General features: G+C 44.0%; 1 protein-coding gene and 1 long non-coding RNA gene across 2 annotated transcripts; both read right to left on the bottom strand.

Annotated features, from left to right (window-relative positions):
• Positions 1-14,092: 14,092 nt before the first annotated feature.
• On the bottom strand, positions 14,093-17,501 carry LOC116364339 (uncharacterized). The gene is made up of 2 exons (XR_004207944.1): positions 16,823-17,501; positions 14,093-14,947 (listed from the first exon to the last, which is right to left on the bottom strand). It is a non-coding gene; the product is annotated as an uncharacterized LOC116364339 (long non-coding RNA).
• A 1,744-nt stretch (positions 17,502-19,245) lies between these two features.
• Positions 19,246-20,769, bottom strand: LOC116364342 (histone H3.v1). Its single transcript, XM_031817494.1, has 2 exons — positions 20,222-20,769; positions 19,246-19,431 (listed from the first exon to the last, which is right to left on the bottom strand). The coding sequence occupies exons 1-2, from the start codon at positions 20,487-20,489 to the stop codon at positions 19,361-19,363; spliced, it is 339 nt and encodes a 112-aa protein (XP_031673354.1). The 5' UTR covers positions 20,490-20,769; the 3' UTR covers positions 19,246-19,360.
• Positions 20,770-21,400: the final 631 nt, after the last annotated feature.

Here is a 21,400-nt window from a genome sequence, read left to right on the forward strand (position 1 = left end):
ATCTACCACTTTCATATAAACCCCTCGATACACAGCAGAACATCTACACTGAATCCATCCACCAAACATCCTGATTTGTTTTAATGAACACTTTTTATGACACTAAAAGAACCTTCAACTACAGTATATATGAAGGGATTATTGTCATTGTTACATTATATAGGCTACAGTAAGTTATATTCTTCCATTTTAAATAACAGGTTCTCCCTCCATCTACAATCATCAGGTCTGCTTGCAGATGAACAGAATGTCTTGGAAAGCCAGACCTTTAGACCTCATAGTTCTGTCCAATACATTGTGGATTTTTTTCATATTTATTCTTTCCTTACAAGTTGGGATTTAAATTGATGGACACGCCATGATGTCTCAGTGAAAAATGTATAACGTAGTATCTACCATTTCCATTACTATTTATCTTGCATACACACTCACACTCTTTTAAAACATTATTATTTGGGAAAGTTATCAGGGGTAGTAACTAGCATAACTTATTTGACTATTTCTTTCACACACACCTCATTGGCTAGGTTAGCTAGCTAGCTAACTAGCCACATTTAGCACAAGCTCACGACTAAACTGACCTGGCAATCCTACTATCATGGACACTTGTCTCCAGGCAGCATTGTTTGGTGTTTTTTTTGGTACTACATCAGTATAGTTGCCTAGCTGTGTAAAAGGTACCTGCATCAGTATAGTTGCCTAGCTGTGTAAAAGGTACCTGCATCAGTATAGTTGACTAGCTGTGTAAAAGGTACCTGCATCAGTATAGTTGACTAGCTGTGTAAAAGGTACCTGCATCAGTATAGTTGCCTAGCTGTGTAAAAGGTACCTGCATCAGTATAGTTGCCTAGCTGTGTAAAAGGTACCTGCATCAGTATAGTTGACTAGCTGTGTAAAAGGTACCTGCATCAGTATAGTTGCCTAGCTGTGTAAAAGGTACCTGCATCAGTATAGTTGCCTAGCTGTGTAAAAGATACCTGCATCAGTATAGTTGCCTAGCTGTGTAAAAGGTACCTGCATCAGTATAGTTGCCTAGCTGTGTAAAAGGTACCTGCATCAGTATAGTTGCCTAGCTGTGTAAAAGGGACCTGCATCAGTATAGTTGCCTAGCTGTGTAAAAGGTACCTGCATCAGTATAGTTGCCTAGCTGTGTAAAAGGTACCTGCATCAGTATAGTTTGCCTAGCTGTGTAAAATGTTATGCAGCTGTGATGCAGTCGGTGTGTTCTAAGCGTTAGAAGTAGTTGGGGCGGTATAAATACAGATATGGGGTGGTGTAGAAATACAGATACACCTAGGGTATGGCTAAATGGGGTTGTAAGAAATACCGCTAAACCTAGGGTATGGCTAAATGGGATGTGTAGAAATACAGCTAAACCTAGGGTATGGCTAAATGGGGTGTGTAGAGGTACAGATAAACCTAGGTATGGATAAATGGGATGTGTAGAAATCACCCCACCTGATAATTTACTTACTTAATACTATTTTGGAGGACTGGAAGAGACTAACAAAAATGCCCCCAGACATGAATTATCACTGCAATATTAGTGGTTGAACCAAGGTACCAACAGCAAACTCATCTGTTCTGAAAACCCCCACAGGAAACTGCTCACAGGGCAGCAATGTTTCATAGTGTCTGTTATAATATCACCTCTAACTTTCTACCTGCCCTGAGTTCACCTCTTATAAGGGTTTACTGGACAACTTGAATAAGGTCTGGATGACTTATATGGAATACTGTTTCTACTGGTCATATGAGATGAATTATATGGAGGATGTAATGTAGTGTATCTGTGTGGATGTTAAAGAGCTCTACAGGACTACTAGGTCATATGAGATGAATTGTGATGTTTCTGTGTTAATGTATGTGCAGGTGTTTCCAAACCTTTCCCTTGGGATGAAAACAAACAAAAGGTAGGAATGAAATTGTGTTGGAGAGAGTTGAGTTATGTACTAGACTGGTGGGGGTCAGGGAGAGAGTTCAGTTATGTACTAGACTGGTGGGGGTCAGGGAGAGAGTTGAGTTATGTACTAGACTGGTGGGGGTCAGGGAGAGAGTTCAGTTATGTACTAGACTGGTGGGGGTCAGGGAGAGAGTTGAGTTATGTACTAGACTGGTGGGGGTCAGGGAAAGAGTTGAGTTATGTACTAGACTGGTGGGGGTCAGGGAGAGAGTTGAGTTATGTACTAGACTAGTGTGGGTCAGGGAGAGAGTTGAGTTATGTACTAGACTGGTGGGGGTCAGGGAGAGAGTTGAGTTATGTACTAGACTGGTGGGGGGTCAGGGAGAGAGGTTGAGTTATGTACTAGACTTCTCGGGGGTCAGGGAGAGAGTTGAGTTATGTACTAGACTGCTGGGGGTCAGGGAGAGAGTTGAGTTATGTACTAGACTGGTGGGGGTCAGGGAGAGTGTTGAGTTATGTACTAGACTGGCGGGGGTCAGGGAGAGAGTTGAGTTATGTACTAGACTGGTGGGGGTCAGGGAGAGAGTTGAGTTATGTACTAGACTGGTGGGGGTCAGGGAGAGAGTTGAGTTATGTACTAGACTGGAGGGGGTCAGGGAGAGTGTTGAGTTATGTACTAGACTGGTGGGGGGTCAGGGAGAGAGTTGAGTTATGTACTAGACTGGTGGGGGTCAGGGAAAGAGTTGAGTTATGTACTAGACTGGTGGGGGTCAGGGAGAGAGTTGAGTTATATACTAGACTGGTGCGGGTCAGGGAGAGAGTTGAGTTATGTACTAGACTGGTGGGGGGTCGGGGAGAGAGTTGAGTTATGTACTAGACTAGTGGGGGTCAGGGAGAGAGTTGAGTTAATGTACTAGACTAGTGGGGGTCAGGGAGAGAGTTGAGTTATGTATTAGACTGGTGGGGGTCAGGGAGAGAGTTGAGTTATGTACTAGACTGGTGGGGACTGGAGAGTGAGTTGAGTTATTTACTAGACTGGTGGGGGTCAGGGAGAGAGTTGAGTTATGTACTAGACTGGAGAGGGTCAGGGAGAGAGTTGAGTTATGTACTAGACTGGTGGGGGTCAGGGAGAGAGTTGAGTTATGTACTAGACTGGTGGGGGTCAGGGAGAGAGGACTGAATAGTGGAACATGCTGCTAGTCTGTATGACTTTAATCTCATAAGTTCTTTACTTCAATGATGTGAGATAAACTTCTCAGCAACTTATCTTTGATCAGTGGTTGAACCAAGCTACCAACAGCAAACTCATCTGTCCTGAAAACCCCACAGGAAACTGCTCACAGGGCAGCAACGTTTCATAGTGTCTGCTATAATATCACCTCTAACTTTCTACTGCTTCAGTTCACCTCTTATAAGGGTTTACTGGACACTTGAATAAGGTCTGGATGTCTTATATTGAAAACAGTACAACAAAGGAGTCTGTGTTGAAAAGATGCCCACTTCCTGTTTTCAATAGCTGCTGGGGTTGTTCAGTCCTGCCCTGGGGGTCTGCTGTCCTGTGTGTTGTCACTCTTGGCCATGACCTAACACACCTGAAACCAATAGTGAATGTTTCACTAAGTTCCTAAAGCTGAGTGGGATGTGTTGGGTTGGGGCTCTGGCCATGACCTAACACACCTGAAACCAATAATGAATGTTTCACTAAGATCCTAAAGCTGAGTGGGATGTGTTGGGTTGGGGTGGTGGAGGACGGGACGACCCAGATACACCTTACAGTATGTACAAAAGTATGTGGACGCACCTTCAAATTAGTGGATTTGGCTATTTCAGGCACACCCGTTCCTGACCTGTGAAAAAAAATTGAGCACACCACCATGCAATCTCCATAGACAAACATTGACAGTAGAATGGCCTTACTGAAGAACTCAGTGACAATCAACACGTCACCATCATAGTATGCTACCTTTCCAACAAGTCTTTAGGTCTAATTTCTACCCTGCTTTAGCTGCCCCGGTCAACTGTAAGTGCTGTTATTGTGACGTGGAAACGTCTAGGAGCAGCAGTGGCTTAGCCTCGAAGTGGTAGCTCACACAAGCTCACAGAACGGGACCGCGAGTGCTGAAGTTCGTCGCGTGTAAAAATCATCTGTCCTCGGTTGCAACACACACTTCCGAATTCCAAACTTCCTCTGGAAGAAACTTCAGCACAAGAACTGTTCGTCTGGAGCTTCATGAAATGGGTTTCTACAGCAGAGCAGCAGCACACAAGCCTAAGATTACCATGTGCAATGCCAAGCGTCTGCTGGAGTAGAAACACTTTCTCTGGAGTGTTGAATCACGTTCACCATCTGGCAGCACGTACCACAAACCTGGGTTTGGCAGATGCCAGGAGAACGCTACCTGCCCCAAAACATAGTGCCAACTGTAAAGTTTGGTGGAGGAGGAATAATGGTCCGGGGTTGTTTTTAATGGATCGGGTTAGGCTCCTTAGTTTCATTGAAGGGAAATCTAATCGCTACAGCATACAATGACATTCTAGACTATTCTGTGCTTCCAACTTTGTGGCAACAGTTTGGGGAAGGCCCTTTCCTGTTTCAGCATGACAATGCCCCTGTACACAAAGCGAGGTCCATACATAAATAGTTTGTTGAGATCGATGTGGAAGAACTTTACTGGCCTTCACAGAGCCCTGACCTAAACCCCATTGAATACCTTTAGGGATGAATTGAAACGTCGACTGAGCCAGGCCTAATAGCCCAACCTCACTAATGCTATTGTGGCTGAATGGAAGCAAGTCCCCGCAGCAATGTTCCATCTTCTAGTGGAAAGCCTTCCCAGAAGAATGGAGGCTGTTATAGCAGCAATGGGGGAGACCAACTCCATATAATGCCCATGATTTTGGAATGAGATGTTAGATGAGCAGGTGTCCACATATTTTTGGTCATGTAGTGTACATTCCCTTCCATGCAAATGTGTAACTCTCTTTGCAGATGAGATTAAATCTAATTTAATACTTTTGGTTTTGTCAGTTTTCTAAATCATTAATTTCAGAGGTCAGGCGTCAAGCTGAGCCGGACCAAGAGTGGAAAAGGTTGCTGGTTATGATGACATCACTGGTGAGAAGTCAGTAAAGACAAGATATTCAGTTGGCTGCATGTTAGTCTGTCAGCCCTATCTCTGTTGAATCTCCCTCCACTCCCCTCCTTCTTGCTCTCCCTATCTCTGTTGACATCTCATTTCTCTCCTCCTGTCTTCTGTCCCTCGTCTCTCTCCATCCTCTCTCTCTCCTCCACCCTTCTCTCTCCTCCACCCTTCTCTCTCCTCTACCCTCCACCCTCCCCTACCCTCCTCTCTCCTATACCCTCCACCCTCCCCTACCCTCCTCTCTCCTCCACATATCTCTCTCTCCCCCTTCCCTCCTCTCTCCTATACCCTTCTCTCACCCCTACCCTCCTCTCTCCCCTTCCCTCCTTTCTCCTATACCCTCCTCTCTCCCCTCCCCTTCTCTCTCCCCTACCCTCCTCTCTCTCCTACCCTTCTCTCTCCCCCTACCCTACTCTCTCCTATATACCCTTCTCTCCTCTCTCCCCTCCCCCTTCTCTCTCCCCTCCCCTCCCCTCCCCTCCACTCTCCCCTCCCCCCTCCTCTCTCCCCTCCCCTTCTCTCTCCCATACCCTCCTCTCTCCTACACCCTTCTCTCTCCCCCTCCCCTCCTCTCTCCCCTCCCCCTTCTCTCTCCCCTACCCTCCTCTCTCCCTTCCCCTCCTCTCTCCCCTCCCCCTTCTCTCTCTCCTACCCTCCTCTCTCTTCTACCCTCCTTTCTCCCCTCCCCTCCTCTCTCCTCAAACATTTTCTCTCTCTCCTATCTTGCTCTATGCCCTCCCCTCCCATCTCCCCTCCCATTCTCTCTCCCCTCCCCTCCCATCTCCCCCTCCCCTCCCATTCTCTCTCCCTACCGTCCTCTCTCCCTACCCTCCTCTCTCTCTCCCGTCCTCCTCAAATCTCTCTCCCCACCCCTCCTCTCTATTCCATCTCTCTCTCGTTCTCTCTCACTTCTTGACATATAGTGTTGAACCTGTTGATCTTGACTCAGCTCATAGACCTCTATCATCTACACCCCTCCCTTCTCCTACTCTAACATAACACCAATATAATATATAATACATAATATATACTCTCATTCATTTACATAGAGACAGATACAATCAATCATTGACACACTGAATATACAACAGTCAGATGCAGGACACCATCACAACTTAATTGACATTAGTGCCTGTCCCCAGATGGACAGTTAGACTACAGTAAAGTACATTTACAGGTGATCACATCATTGTCCTGCTTTGAGACACATGTTTACTGTCTGCTTCCAGTTGCATGTTATTTTACTAACCCTGCAAATTATAATATATCTTACAATATCAAATCATATCTCAGTAACTGTTACAAGTGTATATCAGTATAACAAAATCCTACCTGTGCTCCACAACAGGGCCATCAGTACCACTGCAGGTATCATATCTGCCTCTAACTGGGGCTCCACTGTCTGCTGTCATAAAGAGTGGACTGAAGAGTGGAAAATACTGCTAGGCTATATGACTTCTCTCTCATTACGTCCTTACGTCAATGATGTGAGATTAACTTCTTAGCAACTTATCTTGGATCAGTGGTTGAACACACTACAGCAAACTGATATGTTAAAAAAACTCCACAGGAAACTGCTGACAGAGCAGCAAAGTTACACACAGTGTGTCCTATAATATCACCTCTAACTTTCTACTGCTTGAGTTCACCTCTTATAGAATATTGGCTTAATGTTCCAGCACCTAAATATAAACAGTACCAGCACCCAAAATGAGTACTGATGAGGTCTCATGTTAGAGCAGGAGAAGGGGGGATGTGGTGTAGAAGCTGGAGGTCTGTTACCCAAGTCAACTCAACAGGTCTGATGCTGTATGTCAGGGTCAGGCTGGGCTGGGCCAAGAGAGGAACAGGTTACTGGTTATGATGACATCACTGGTGAGAAGTCACCAATGAAAAGACAATCTTTTGATTTAAATGTTTCTCCCTCTCTCTCTCCTCCCCTGTCTTCTTCTACCAACCCAGTCTGTTAGTAAGAACTATCTCTCTCCATCCTCCCCTGTCTCCTCCTCAGTCTGTCAGTGAGTAAGAACAATCTCTCTCTCCTATCTCTCTCTCCCTCTCCCTCCTCCCCTGTCTCCTCCTCAGTCCGTCAGTGAGTAAGAACTATCTCTGTCTCCTATCTCTCTCTCTCCCTCCACCCCTGTGTCCTCCTCAGGCTGTCAATGAGTAAGAACTATCTCTCTCTCCCTCCTCCCCTGTCTCCTCCTCAGGCTGTCAGTGAGTAAGAACTATCTCTCTCCCCTATCTCTCTCTCTCCCCCAGCCTTGTGGTTGATAAATAAATAAAAATTGCACACCGCCATGCAATCTCCACAGACAAACATTGTCAGTACAATGGCCTTACTGAAGAACTCAGTGACAATCAACATGTCACCATCATAGTAAATCATAGTAAGCTACCTTTCCAACAAGTCTGTTGGTCTAATTTCTACCCTGCTTTAGCCTCGAAGTGGTAGCTCACACAAGCTCACAGAACGGGACCGCGAGTGCTGAAGTTCTTTGCGTGTAGAAATCATCTGTCCTCGGTTGCAACACTCACTTCCGAATTCCAAACTTCCTCTGAAAGAAACTTCAGCACAAGAACTGTTCGTCTGGAGCTTCATGAAATGGGTTTCTACAGCAGAGCAGCAGCACACAAGCCTAAGATCACCATGTGCAATGCCAAGCGTCTGCTGGAGTAGAAACACTTTCTCTGGAGTGTTGAATCACGTTTCCCCATCTGGCAGACCGTACCACAAACCTGGGGTTGGCAGATGCCAGGAGAACGATACCTGCCCCAAAGCATAGTGCCAACTGTAAAGTTTGGTGGAGGAGGAATAATGGTCTGGGGTTGTTTTTAATGGATCGGGTTAGGCCCCTTAGTTTCATTGAAGGGAAATCTAATCGCTACAGCATACAATGACATTCTAGACTATTCTGTGTTTCCAACTTTGTGGCAACAGTTTGGGGACGGCCCTTTCCTGTTTCAGCATGACAATGCCCCTGTACACAAAGCGAGGTCCATACAGAAATAGTTTGTTGAGATCGATGTGGAAGAACTTTACTGGCCTTCACAGAGCCCTGACCTAAACCCCATTGAATACCTTTAGGGATGAATTGAAACGCCGACTGAGCCAGGCCTAATTGCCCAACCTCACTAATGCTGTTGTGGCTGAATGGAATCAAGTCCCCGCAGCAATGTTCCAACATCTAGTGGAAAGTCTTTGCAGAACAGTGGAGGCTGTTATAGCAGCAATGTTCCATCATCTAGTGGAAAGTCTTTGCAGAACAGTGGAGGCTGTTATAGCAGCAATGGGGACCAACTCCATATTAATGCCCATGATTTTGGAATGAGATGTTAGATGAGCAGGTGTCCACATACTTTTGGTCATGTAGTGTACATTCCCTTTCCATGCAAATGTGTAACTCTCTTTGCAGATGAGATTAATCTAATTTAATACTTTTGCTTTTGTCAGTTTTATAAATCGTTAATTTCAGAGGTCAGGGGTCAAGCTGAGCCGGACCAAGAGTGGAAAAGGTTGCTGGTTATGATGACATCACTGGTGAGAAGTCAGTAAGACAAGATATTCAGTTGGCTGCATGTTAGTCTGTCAGCCCTATCTCTGTTGAATCTCCCTCCATCTCCCCTCCTTCTTGCTCTCCCTATCTCTGTTGACATCTCATTTCTCTCCTCCTGTCTTCTGTCCCTCATCTCTCTCCATCCTCTCTCTCTCCTCCACCCTTCTCTCTCCTCCACCCTTCTCTCTCCTCTACCCTCCACCCACCCTCCTCTCTCCTATACCCTTCTCTCACCCCTACCCTCCTCTCTCCCCTACCCGCCTCTCTCCCCTGCCCTCCTTTCTCCCCTACCCTCCTCTCTCCTCTACCCTCCACCCTCCCCTACCCTCCTCTCTCCTATACCCTTCTCTCACCCCTACCCTCCTCTCTCCCCTACCCTCCTCTCTCCCCTTCCCTCCTTTCTCCCCTACCCTCCTTTTCCCCTACCCTCCTCTCTCCCCTACCCTTCTCTCTCCCCTACCCTACCCTCCTCTCTCCCCTACCCTTCTCTCTCCCCTACCCTCCTCTCTCCCCTTCCCTCCTTTCTCCCCTACCCTCCTCTCTCCCCTACCCTTCTCTCTCCCCTACCCTCCTCTCTCCCCTACCCTCCTCTCTCCCCTTCCCTCCTTTTCTCCCCTACCCTCCTCTCTCCACTACCTTTCTCTCTCCCCTACCCTCCTCTCTCCCCCTACCCTCCTCTCTCCCCTACCCTTCTCTCTCCCATACCCTCCTCTCTCCTATACCCTTCTCTCTCCCCTCCCCTCCTCTCTCCCCTCCCCCTTCTCTCTCCCCTCCACTCCTCTCTCCCCTCCCCCTTCTCTCTCACCTACCCTCCTCTCTCCCCTCCCCTCCTCTCTCCCTCCCCCTTCTCTCTCTCCTACCCTCCTCTCTCTTCTACCCTCCTTTCTCCCCTCTCCTCCTCTCCTCAAACATTTTCTCTCTCTCCTATCTTGCTCTATTCGTTCGTTAGGTCTTTGATGTGAGATAAACTTCTTAGCAACTTATCTTGGATCAGTGGTTGAACACACTACAGCAAACTGAAAAAGTCCACAGGAAACTGCTGACAGAGCAGCAACATTTCACATAGTGTCCTATAATATCACCTCTAACTTTCTACTGATTGAGTTCACCTCTTATAGAATATTGGCTTAATGTTTCAGCACCTAAATATAAACAGTACCAGCACCCAAAATGAGTACTGATGAGGTCTCATGTTAGAGCAGGAGAAGGGGGGATGTGGTGTAGAAGCTAGAGGTCTGTTACCCAAGTCAACTCAACAGGCCTGATGCTGTATGTCAGGGTCAGGCTGGGCCAAGAGAGGAACAGGTTACTGGTTATGATGACATCACTGGTGAGAAGACAGTGATAAAAATGTATTCTCTCTCTCTCCCCCTCCTCCCTCTCTACCCTACTTCCCTTCCCCTCCCCCTCTCTGTCTCCCTCCCTCCCATCCTTTAATTTATATTAAATAAAGTAAGGGGGGGTAGAAGAAGGGGAAAGGGGGAGAAGAGGAGAGGAGGGGGGAGAAGAGGAGAGGGGGCAGAAGAGGAGAGGAGAGGGAGGACAAGAGGAGAGGGGGGAGAAGAGGAGAGGAGAGGGAGGAGAAGAGGAGAGGAGAGGGGGGAGAAGAGGAGAGCGGGGAGATGAGGAGAGGAGAGGGAGAAGAAGAGGAGAGGAGGGGGGAGAAGAGGAGAGGAGAGAAGGGAGAAGAGGGGAGAGAAGAGGAGAAGAGAGGGGGGAGAAGAGGAGAGGAGAGGAGAGGGGGAGAAGAGGAGAGGAGAGGGGGAGAAGAGGAGAGAAGGGAGAGGAGAGGAGGGAGAAGAGGAGAGAAGGGAGAAGAGGAGAGGAGAGAAGGGAGAAGAGGAGAGGAGGGGGGAGAAGAGGAGAGGAGGGGGGGGAGGAGAGGAGAGGAGAGGGGGAGAAGAGGAGAGGAGGGGGGGGAAGAGAAGAGGGGGAGAAGAGGAGAGGAGGGCCTGCCTGCCTGCCTGCAGTATATACACGAATCCACAAAAGTATGTGGACACCTGCTCGTCAAACATCTCAATCCAAAATCATGGTCATTTGCATGGATTTACCCCCCCCCCCCATTTGCTGCTATAACATCCTCCAGTCTTCTGGGAAGGCTTTCCACTAGATGTTGGAACATTGCTGCTATAACAGCCTCCAGTCCTCTGGGAAGGTTTTCCACTAGATGTTGGAACATTGCTGCTATAACAGCCTCCAGTCTTCTGGGAAGGTTTTCCACTAGATGATGGAACATTGCTGCTATAACAGCCTCCACTCTTCTGGGAAGATTTTCCACTAGATGTTGGAACATTGCTGTGAGGACTTGCTTCCATTCAGCCACAAGAGCATTAGTGAGGTCGGAAACTGATGTTGTGCGATGAGGCTCGCAGTCGGTGTTCCAATTCATCCCAAAGGCGTTCAACGTCATTGAGGTCAGAGCTTTGTGAAGTTCTTCCACACCAATCTCGACTAACCATTCATGTATGGAACTTGCTTTGTGTACAGGGGCATTGTCAGGCTGAAACAGGAAAGGGCCTTCCCCAAACTGTTGCCACAAAGTTGGAAGCACAGATTCCTCTAGAATGTCATTCTATGCTGTAGCATTAAGATTTCCCTTAACTTGAACTAAAAGGCCCGAACCATGAAAAACAGCCCCAGACCATTATTCCTCCTCCACCAAACTTTACAGTTGTCACTATGCATTCGGGCAGGTAGCGTTCTCCTGGCATCCTCCAAACCCAGATTAGTGCTAGAAGGTGAAGATGATTCATTACTCCAGAGAATACGTTTCCACTGCTCCAGAGTCCAGTGGCTGTGAGTTTTACACCACTCAAGCCGACGCTTGACATTGCCCATATTGATCTTAGGTTTGTATGCAGCTGCTCGGCCGTGGAAACCCATTTCAGGAAGCTCCTGACAAACAGTTTCTTGTGCTGATGTTGCTTGGAGGCAGTTTGGATCTCGTTAGTGAGTGTTGCAACCAAGTACAGACGGTTTTTACACGTTACACTCTTCAGCACTCGGCGGTCCTGTTCTGTGAACTTGTGTGGCCCACTACTTCTTGGCTGAGCCGTTGTTGGTCCCAGATGTTTCCACTTCACAATAACAGCACTTACAGTTGACCAGGCAGCTCTTCAATATTGGGACGGCAGGGTAGATTCATAAAGTGGAGTGATGATGTTATGTAAGGATCAGACTGTATAGGCTATATTACATGTATATAGTGTATTATTGGGGCAGCAGCCTAGTGGTTAGAATGTTATGTAAGGATCAGACTGTATAGGCTATATTACATGTATATAGTGTATTATTGGGGCAGCAGCCTAGTGGTTAGAATGTTATGTAAGGATCAGACTGTATAGGCTATATTACATGTATATAGTGTACAGTGGGGCAGCAGCCTAGTGGTTAGAATGTTATGTAAGGATCAGACTGTATAGGCTATATTACATGTATATAGTGTATTATTGGGGCAGCAGGGTAGTGGTTAGAATGTTATGTAAGGATCAGACTGTATAGGCTATATTACATGTATATAGTGTATTATTGGGGCAGCAGGGTAGTGGTTAGAATGTTATATAAGGATCAGACTGTATAGGCTATATTACATGTATATAGTGTATTATTGGGGCAGCAGCCTAGTGGTTAGAATGTTATGTAAGGATCAGACTGTATAGGCTATATTACATGTATATAGTGTATTATTGGGGCAGCAGCCTAGTGGTTAGAATGTTATGTAAGGATCAGACTGTATAGGCTATATTACATGTATATAGTGTAGTATTGGGGCAGCAGGGTAGTGGTTAGAATGTTATGTAAGGATCAGACTGTATAGGCTATATTACATGTATATAGTGTATTATTGGGGCAGCAGGGTAGTGGTTAGAATGTTATGTAAGGATCAGACTGTATAGGCTATATTACATGTATATAGTGTATTATTGGGGCAGCAGGGTAGTGGTTAGAATGTTATGTAAGGATCAGACTGTATAGGCTATATTACATGTATATAGTGTATTATTGGGGCAGCAGCCTAGTGGTTAGAATGTTATGTAAGGATCAGACTGTATAGGCTATATTACATGTATATAGTGTATTATTGGGGCAGCAGGGTAGTGGTTAGAATGTTATGTAAGGATCAGACTGTATAGGCTATATTACATGTATATAGTGTATTATTGGGGCAGCAGCCTAGTGGTTAGAATGTTATGTAAGGATCAGACTGTATAGGCTATATTACATGTATATAGTGTATTATTGGGGCAGCAGGGTAGTGGTTAGAATGTTATGTAAGGATCAGACTGTATAGGCTATATTACATGTATATAGTGTATTATTGGGGCAGCAGCCTAGTGGTTAGAATGTTATGTAAGGATCAGACTGTATAGGCTATATTACATGTATATAGTGTAGTATTGGGGCAGCAGCCTAGTGGTTAGAATGTTATGTAAGGATCAGACTGTATAGGCTATATTACATGTATATAGTGTAGTATTGGGGCAGCAGCCTAGTGGTTAGAATGTTATGTAAGGATCAGACTGTATAGGCTATATTACATGTATATAGTGTATTATTGGGGCAGCAGCCTAGTGGTTAGAATGTTATGTAAGGATCAGACTGTATAGGCTATATTACATGTATATAGTGTATTATTGGGGCAGCAGCCTAGTGGTTAGAATGTTATGTAAGGATCAGACTGTATAGGCTATATTACATGTATATAGTGTATTATTGGGGCAGCAGCCTAGTGGTTAGAATGTTATGTAAGGATCAGACTGTATAGGCTATATTACATGTATATAGTGTACAGTGGGGCAGCAGCCTAGTGGTTAGAATGTTATGTAAGGATCAGACTGTATAGGCTATATTACATGTATATAGTGTATTATTGGGGCAGCAGCCTAGTGGTTAGAATGTTATGTAAGGATCAGACTGTATAGGCTATATTACATGTATATAGTGTACAGTGGGGCAGCAGCCTAGTGGTTAGAATGTTATGTAAGGATCAGACTGTATAGGCTATATTACATGTATATAGTGTATTATTGGGGCAGCAGCCTAGTGGTTAGAATGTTATGTAAGGGTCAGACTGTATAGGCTATATTACATGTATATAGTGTATTATTGGGGCAGCAGCCTAGTGGTTAGAATGTTATGTAAGGATCAGACTGTATAGGCTATATTACATGTATATAGTGTATTATTGGGGCAGCAGCCTAGTGGTTAGAATGTTATGTAAGGATCAGACTGTATAGGCTATATTACATGTATATAGTGTATTATTGGGGCAGCAGCCTAGTGGTTAGAATGTTATGTAAGGGTCAGACTGTATAGGCTATATTACATGTATTTAGTGTACAGTGGGGCAAAAAAGTATTTAGTCAGCCACCAATTGTGCAAGTTCTCCCACTTAAAAAGATGAGAGAGGCCTGTAATTTTCATCATAGGTACACTTCAACTATGACAGACAAAATGAGAAAAAAAATCCCGAAAATCACATTGTAGGATTTTTAATGAATTTATTTGCAAATTATGGTGGAAAATAAGTATTAAGTAATAAGTAATAAGTATCACTGGTTAGCGGACAAATCAGGTTGTTGGTGCTGTTGAAACAACCACAACTAAAAAAACACATGGAAATGGGAGATATATTTTACCTCCCTGGTTAGAGGACAACCTGCAGAAGACAGACAGCTACATTTTGGAGAGATGCATTTACATTTAGAGGTCATTAAACAAAGGAACGCAACACTTATTTTTCATCACTCATCGATATCATGTTGAAATCATTTGTGTGAGAGTCTGGAGATGAGTTTGTCCTGTTAAAACTAACAGCTCAAAAACCACATGGAATCTGAATCTATCATGAAACAACTCCATCATTAATGTATTTTCTGATGTTTGATCAGAGATCTTTTATCAGAGTATCTCTTGTCACATTGACCACAGCTATGAGGTTTCTCTCCTGTGTGTGTTCTATGGTGTACAATCAGATGACTAGATGACTGATACCAGGTTGCTTGACGGAGTAAAATTCTTCCCACATTGATAACAGCTGTAATGTTTCTCTCCTGTGTGTTTTCTCTGGTGTGATAACAGGCTGCTTGACTGAGTAAAACTCTTCCCACATTGATCACAGCTATAAGATTTCTCCCCTGTGTGAATTATCATGTGTACTTTTATTGAATTTGATCTTAAGTAACTCTTCCCACAGTCAGAGCAGCAGTGAGATTTCTTCCCTGTTGGTCTCCACTGGTGTTTCTTGAGGTGTTCTGATCTGGAGAGACTCTTCTCTGCCTCGTCAGCTTCATGATGTTGTTGAGGCTCCCCAGAGGATCCACGATAGTCACGTCTCTCTCCTGTGTGAACAACAAAGTCAGACAGATGGTTAAAGGCCCACAACAGCAGAAATCCACTGTAAAAGGTGATGCCAACAGCGTAGCCATGATGTTGTACAACAATTGACGTCTGTAATGAATGTTAAAATGATTTGATAATTGTCTTAAGACAGTCAAGTGAGCAACAATAGTCATATTTTGTCTTGTTTTCACATTAGTAGTAACATCGATGATTGTAGGCTAGAAATAAGTTATTACAGTTGCTGAACCCCTAAGCAGTGTGCCAGGCAACCTTTGGTCACCAATATAGGCCCCTTTCTGTGTTTGCTAAAACAGGCCATCGAGGGAAATGCACACACAATTTGGTTGCAGAAACTCCTCCATGCTAATGTGGAAACCGCTAGTCATACCAATACCATAAAAACAACATAGACCTACTGTAGGACCCATAACTTCACCTAACAACAACATAGACCTACTGTAGGACCCATAACTTCACCTAACAACAACATAGACCTACTGTAGGACCCATAACTTCACCTAACAACAACATAGACCTACTGTAGGACCCATAACTTCACCTAACAATAACATAGACCTACTGTAGGACCCATAACTTCCCCTAACAACAACATAGACCTACTGTAGGACCCATAACTTCACCTAACAATAACATAGACCTACTGTAGGACCCATAACTTCACCTAACAATAACATAGACCTACTGTAGGACCCATAACTTCACCTAACAACAACATAGACCTATTGTAGGACCCATAACTTCACCTAACAATAACATAGACCTAGGATTATAAATCATTTAATATTTCAGGTGAAACATGGAAACTAAAATGTGTTTGTCATGACATTTCACAACCTGATCACCAGATAATTGTGTGAATAATCCCACTAGGCTCCTCTGTAATGTGTTGTCATTCTAGATGTCCTGAAAGAAGGAAAATAGCTCTGTGTTGTACAATAGCCTATCCATTAAGTAACAGTTCTCTACACATGAGCTAAGTATCTCCGTGTCCAAACAGAGTAACGAGACGCTACTGTAAATCAAGCAGACAGTAACATTATAAACGTATTCATAGTGTAGTGAATTCAGGGGGAAGTCCTGAGCTGAACTCAAACCTGGTCCAGTGACTGTCAAGCCAACACTTTAGAAATGTTACGAAAAGATGTCTGAACTTCTTGATGAGGTCGCTAGGTTTTGGGTTGAGGTTGCTACAATAGCTTTCTCTATGAATGTGAGAGTGGTTACAGGCTAGAAATAAGTTATTACAGTTGCTGAACCCCTAAGCAGTGTGCCAGACAACCTTTGGTCACCAATATAGGCCCCTTTCTGTGTTTGCTAAAATAGGCGCACGAGGGCAATGAATTGAATGTGAGAGTGGTTACATTTCTCCAGCCCCCATCCCTCAGCTGTTTACCAAACCAAGTCTCAGGGCAGCCATTTTGTTGCTGTTTAAATCCTAGGTTGTCCCTTTAAAAAAGCCAAATTAATCGATCAACCAATCTGCAGTTCAAACAATAACAAAGATGTCATTCCACCTGTTTTGGTAATAAGATGATGGATGGGTCTGGAGAAATGTAACTACTCTCAAATTCATAGACAGACCTACGGATGCAAGGACTGACCATCCATTAAATCAACATGATAGTTTTAACCATGTTGAGGCTCTACAGCGTTGATTCACATTGTTTCTAAACATTGGTGTAAAACATCTTATTTGGGGTTCTGATGGGGTACAACAGGTGGTTGTGTTATATTCTTCAAGAATCAATGGCTTTAAATAATATAAATGTAGTAATTACATATTTCCCCTTTAACACCACACATCAGTTCAACAACTGCAGAGTTTGTGCCTCTGTTTTTAAGACAGTACTTACTAGTGTTAATCACGGCCCGGTTTCTCAACCATCTTACGGCTGAGTTCACCGTCAGAACCATAGGATGCGTTAAGATGCGTTGGGGAAACCGGGCCCAGATATCCAGTTTCCTCCTCCTCCTTTATCGATGTGACAGTCATCTCCCCCTCCTCCTCTTTCACTCCATAAACTGCATCCTCCTCTCTCTCCGCTTCCTCTTCTTTTACTGTAACATCCTCCTCCTCTTTCACTCTGAACGAGTCTTCCTTTTCTTTCACTGAAACGTCTTTCTCTTCTTCTTTCACGGTAACAGCCTCACCCTCTACTTGTTTTTTTAATTGTAACATCCTTCTCTTCCTCCTCCTCTTTCAGGAGAACTTCTTTCTCCGTCCAGAAGACCTCCTCTACTTTAGCAGGAGGAGAGCAGCTTAGTGAACTCATGGTCGGAGATGTTCGCTAGCTAACATTAGCAACTAGCCTAGCTCTAAGCTAATTTAGCAAACCGGCTAGCTGACAAACAACGTAAATATATAATTAAATGGGCCAACACGTACATACGACAGAAGTGTGTTTAATACACAGCGACTAATATACACCAAAACAGTGTAAAGAGAGTGAATGTTGTAGCTATGTTTGCTATAAAGCTACCGAGGTGTCTAACTGATGTTGTTGAAGGAGCGTCCCGTCCACTAGATTATACGTCACACTGGCAGCGTCGCCTGAACCTAAAAGACGCACATCGCCATCTGCTGACTGGAGGGGCAACGCAGTTGAGGAACCAAACGTTTATTTTTCATTTATTTCATTAAAGTTGATTATCATATTAAGTCGTTCAAAGAAAAGCATGTGTTGATTGATTCGTGTTTAATGAGTGATAATTTAAAACAAACTTTAGACCCACTACATATTTACATTGAACCATAGTTCTGACATGGATCATTTTGACCCCAGAGGCATATCTTTTATCACAGCCAAAATGTGGTTTATTCCATTTTTCTTGACTTTTGAGTTTATTTTTAATTTATTTCATGAAAGTTGATTATTATATATTAAAGTAGCAACGATTAAATTGTCAACATTTATTTCAATGGACAATTCTATGAACTGTTCTGTGAAATGTGTTGGCTAGAGATGAATTGCAGGAGCTTTTGCAGGGATTTGTAGGCTTGCATGTTGTCTACTTTGATGCTAATTAGCATTTTCGAATCCGAGAGTAGAGAGAGACATCCCCATTAGTTCCTGCCAAGGCAGCATCTACTCTTCCTGGGGTTTATTTTAGATCCCCATTAGTTCCTGCCAAGGCAGCAGCTACTCTTCCTGGGGTTTATTATGGATCCCCATTAGTTCCTGCCGAGGCAGCATCTACTCTTCCTGGGGTTTATTATGGATCCCCATTAGTTCCTGCAAAGGCAGCATCTACTCTTCCTGGGGTTTATTTTAGATCCCCATTAGTTCCTGCCGAGGCAGCAGCTACTCTTCCTGGGGTTCAGCTAAAATAAAGACAGTTATACCATTTTAAAAACATGACAATAAATTGACAACACACTGTGTCCTCAGTCACCTTGTCCCAGAGAGGTTTACATGGTTATCAAAACATCACACCAGGGTGAGTCTAAACAAAACACAGCCCTGTGGGGAAAATGAATGGAACCATCTCCCTGTTTGACCTCTAGTTGTTATGGATATTATGACTCTACAGAGACACACAGTGGACGTGTCAAAATATGTTCCATTGATAAATCACACTTTATTTAACCTCAATGTCATCTTGTGTTTACATGGCATTGTAGATTGTAGCTGTATAGGATGTATTCTGGATGTTTTCAGTGTGTTTTTAACCCTTTCAGACAATGGATTAATCACAATTAAAAATAGTGCACTAACATTACACAAAGTGAACTCAAGTCTGACAGCCCAAACAAACACACACATTCTCAGTCAAAAACACAAGTCAGAACACAGCCTCTCGATTCTCTCATGTGTTTTCAGGTTCTCTGACTGGGAAAATGTCTTTCCACAATGAGAGCAGTGGTATGTCTTCTCCTCCTGTGTATTTGTATGTATTCCTTCATGCTCTTTCAGGTACCTTAACCGGGTAAATCTCTCTCCACACTGGGAGCAGCGGTACATCTTCTTACCTGTGTGTCCCCTCTCATGCTTGTTCAGGTTTCCTACCTGGCCAAAACTCTTTCCACATTGGGAACAGTGGTAAGGCTTCTCTCCAGTGTGTATTCTCTTATGTGTTCTCAGGCTCCCTAACTGGGTAAATGTCATTCCACATTGGGAACAGTGGTAAGGCTTCTCTCCAGTGTGTATTCTCTTATGTGTTCTCAGGCTCCCTAACTGGGTAAACGTCATTCCACATTGGGAACAGTGGTAAGGCTTCTCTCCGGTGTGTATTCTCTTATGTGTTCTCAGGCTCCCTAACTGGGTAAACGTCATTCCACATTGGGAACAGTGGTAAGGCTTCTCTCCAGTGTGTATTCTCTTATGTGTTCTCAGGCTCCCTAACTGGGTAAAACTCTTTCCACACTGGGAGCAGTGATGTCGTCCTGCTGGTTAGGACGTCTCGGGGTCTGGTTTCCCTGAAGGACTCTTCCTGCTGTCAGAAGGAGAGCCTGGTCTCTCTCCTGTCCAAGACAAACAGATGATTTAATTAAACAGAGACCTGAATGAAACCTCCACACGATAAAACTTCCTATGATGTTTAATCTAGACTAGATCCCTCAATCACCTGAAGTCAGTTTTCACAAGTGTTATTAAAGCCACTACAAAATGCAGGTCTCTGTGTGGTTCTTAGTCAGAGGCCTATAGAATGGTCTAGAATGTCATTGTATGTTGTAGCGTTTACACCAGTCCAGCCTACGCTTGACACTCTAGCAATGATTAAGTACTTTATGATAACGCGGAAATTAAATAAACGATTTGGTATCATTTTTATGATGGAAGATTGAATAAGTGTGCTTCAAACGGTTTGCTTGTAATGATTAGTAGCCATCGTCTCGACTACCTGTGCATGAGAGTCCATTCAACTCAGTTTCCCTACCTGAAAAAAACGCCATTCCGTAAAGTGTATTCGCGCACGCAAATTCAGGAAGAAACCGACGAGCAGATGGCCTGACCGCGTTTTGCGACAGTCGGCTCACTTGACCGCAGTCAACGGTGGGCTGGAAATCGCCTCCAGGAATTGCAGTATTGAATGAAGGCAAGTCCATTCCGTGAGACATTTAAGTTGTGATTTTGGGTGCAAATCCATTGTTAAAGTTTTGTTGTTGACCAGCTTCTTGATGCTATTCACATCTTACAGTGTAGCTTTATCAATTCCTACATTAAAACACAGCATTTAAGCTCAGAACTAGAGTAGAATGCCGTTTTAAAACCACGTATCAGTTCAACAACTATTTTCAAGACAGGACTTACTGGTGTTACTCAGATCTTCTGTCTCCTCCTCTTCTTCCCTCTCCTCCTCCTTCAATATGACAGTTATCTCTCCTTCATTCACTCCAAAAAAAGTATAATCGTTTTCTTCCTCTTCTTTCTGTGTAACAGCCTCACCCTCTACTTCTTCGTTTACTGTGACATCCTCCTCTTCATTCTCCTCTTTCACGACAACGTTCAGCCAAATACCTTCTTTCTCCTTCCAGCAGACCTCTTTTTTAGCAGGAGGGCAGCAGCTTGCTGAGCTCATGGTCGGGGATGTTAGCCAGCTAACCTAGCTAGTTAGCCTCATTTATCAAGCCAGCTACCGTTACCTGACTAAACGGAAATATGACATGAAATGGGGAAACTAGTTAAAAGACAGAATTATGTTCCAAATACAGAAGTAAATATAGACCGAAGCAGTCTGAACAGCTTGAACGTTTCCGCTAGGAAGCTACCGAGGTGGCTGACGAGATGTTGTTGAAGAAGCGTCCCGTCCACTACATTATACGTCACTCTGATAGCATCGCCTGAAAAACGCATATCGCCATCTGTTGACTGGAGTGGTTAACGCAGATAAATGTTTATTTTATTTCCAGACAAAAAGTGCATTTTCACATTTCTTTCATTAAATAATAATATAATAGTCAGACAACTGCAGATTTGTAATAAGTATGAATTTAAAACCTACTTCCACATTCTACCAACCAACAGATGTTTCTACTACAGGGAATATTAACCAATGAGGTGGGTCTTTACACATTCTACCAACCCAACAGATGTTTCTACTATGAACAGTTTCTCACTTTCAGGTTCATTGAAGTTAAATTCCCAAAAAGCCTAAACAGGTTTGGTCATTATCAGGTATTGGAGTGTTGAAAGACGATGCACAACAACGGTTTCTTCCACGAAACCACGACTTCAATAACCACAGCGTCAAAATAACTGTAAAGTTATTCTCCATCGAAATGAATACCGCTACAATCGACCTGTTCGCAATACATGGGTATTGGGATCTGACCTCATTGATCTGTCAGTAAGCTATGTTTACATGGGTATTGGGATCTGACCTCATTGATCTGCCAGTAAGCTATGTTTACATGGGTATTGGATCTAACCTCGTTGATCTATCAGTAAGCTGTTTACATTGGTATTGGGATCTAACCTCATTGATCTATC

The sequence above is a fragment of the Oncorhynchus kisutch genome, unplaced genomic scaffold, assembly GCF_002021735.2.
Source record: "Oncorhynchus kisutch isolate 150728-3 unplaced genomic scaffold, Okis_V2 scaffold1048, whole genome shotgun sequence".
Classification (NCBI taxonomy): domain Eukaryota; kingdom Metazoa; phylum Chordata; class Actinopteri; order Salmoniformes; family Salmonidae; genus Oncorhynchus; species Oncorhynchus kisutch.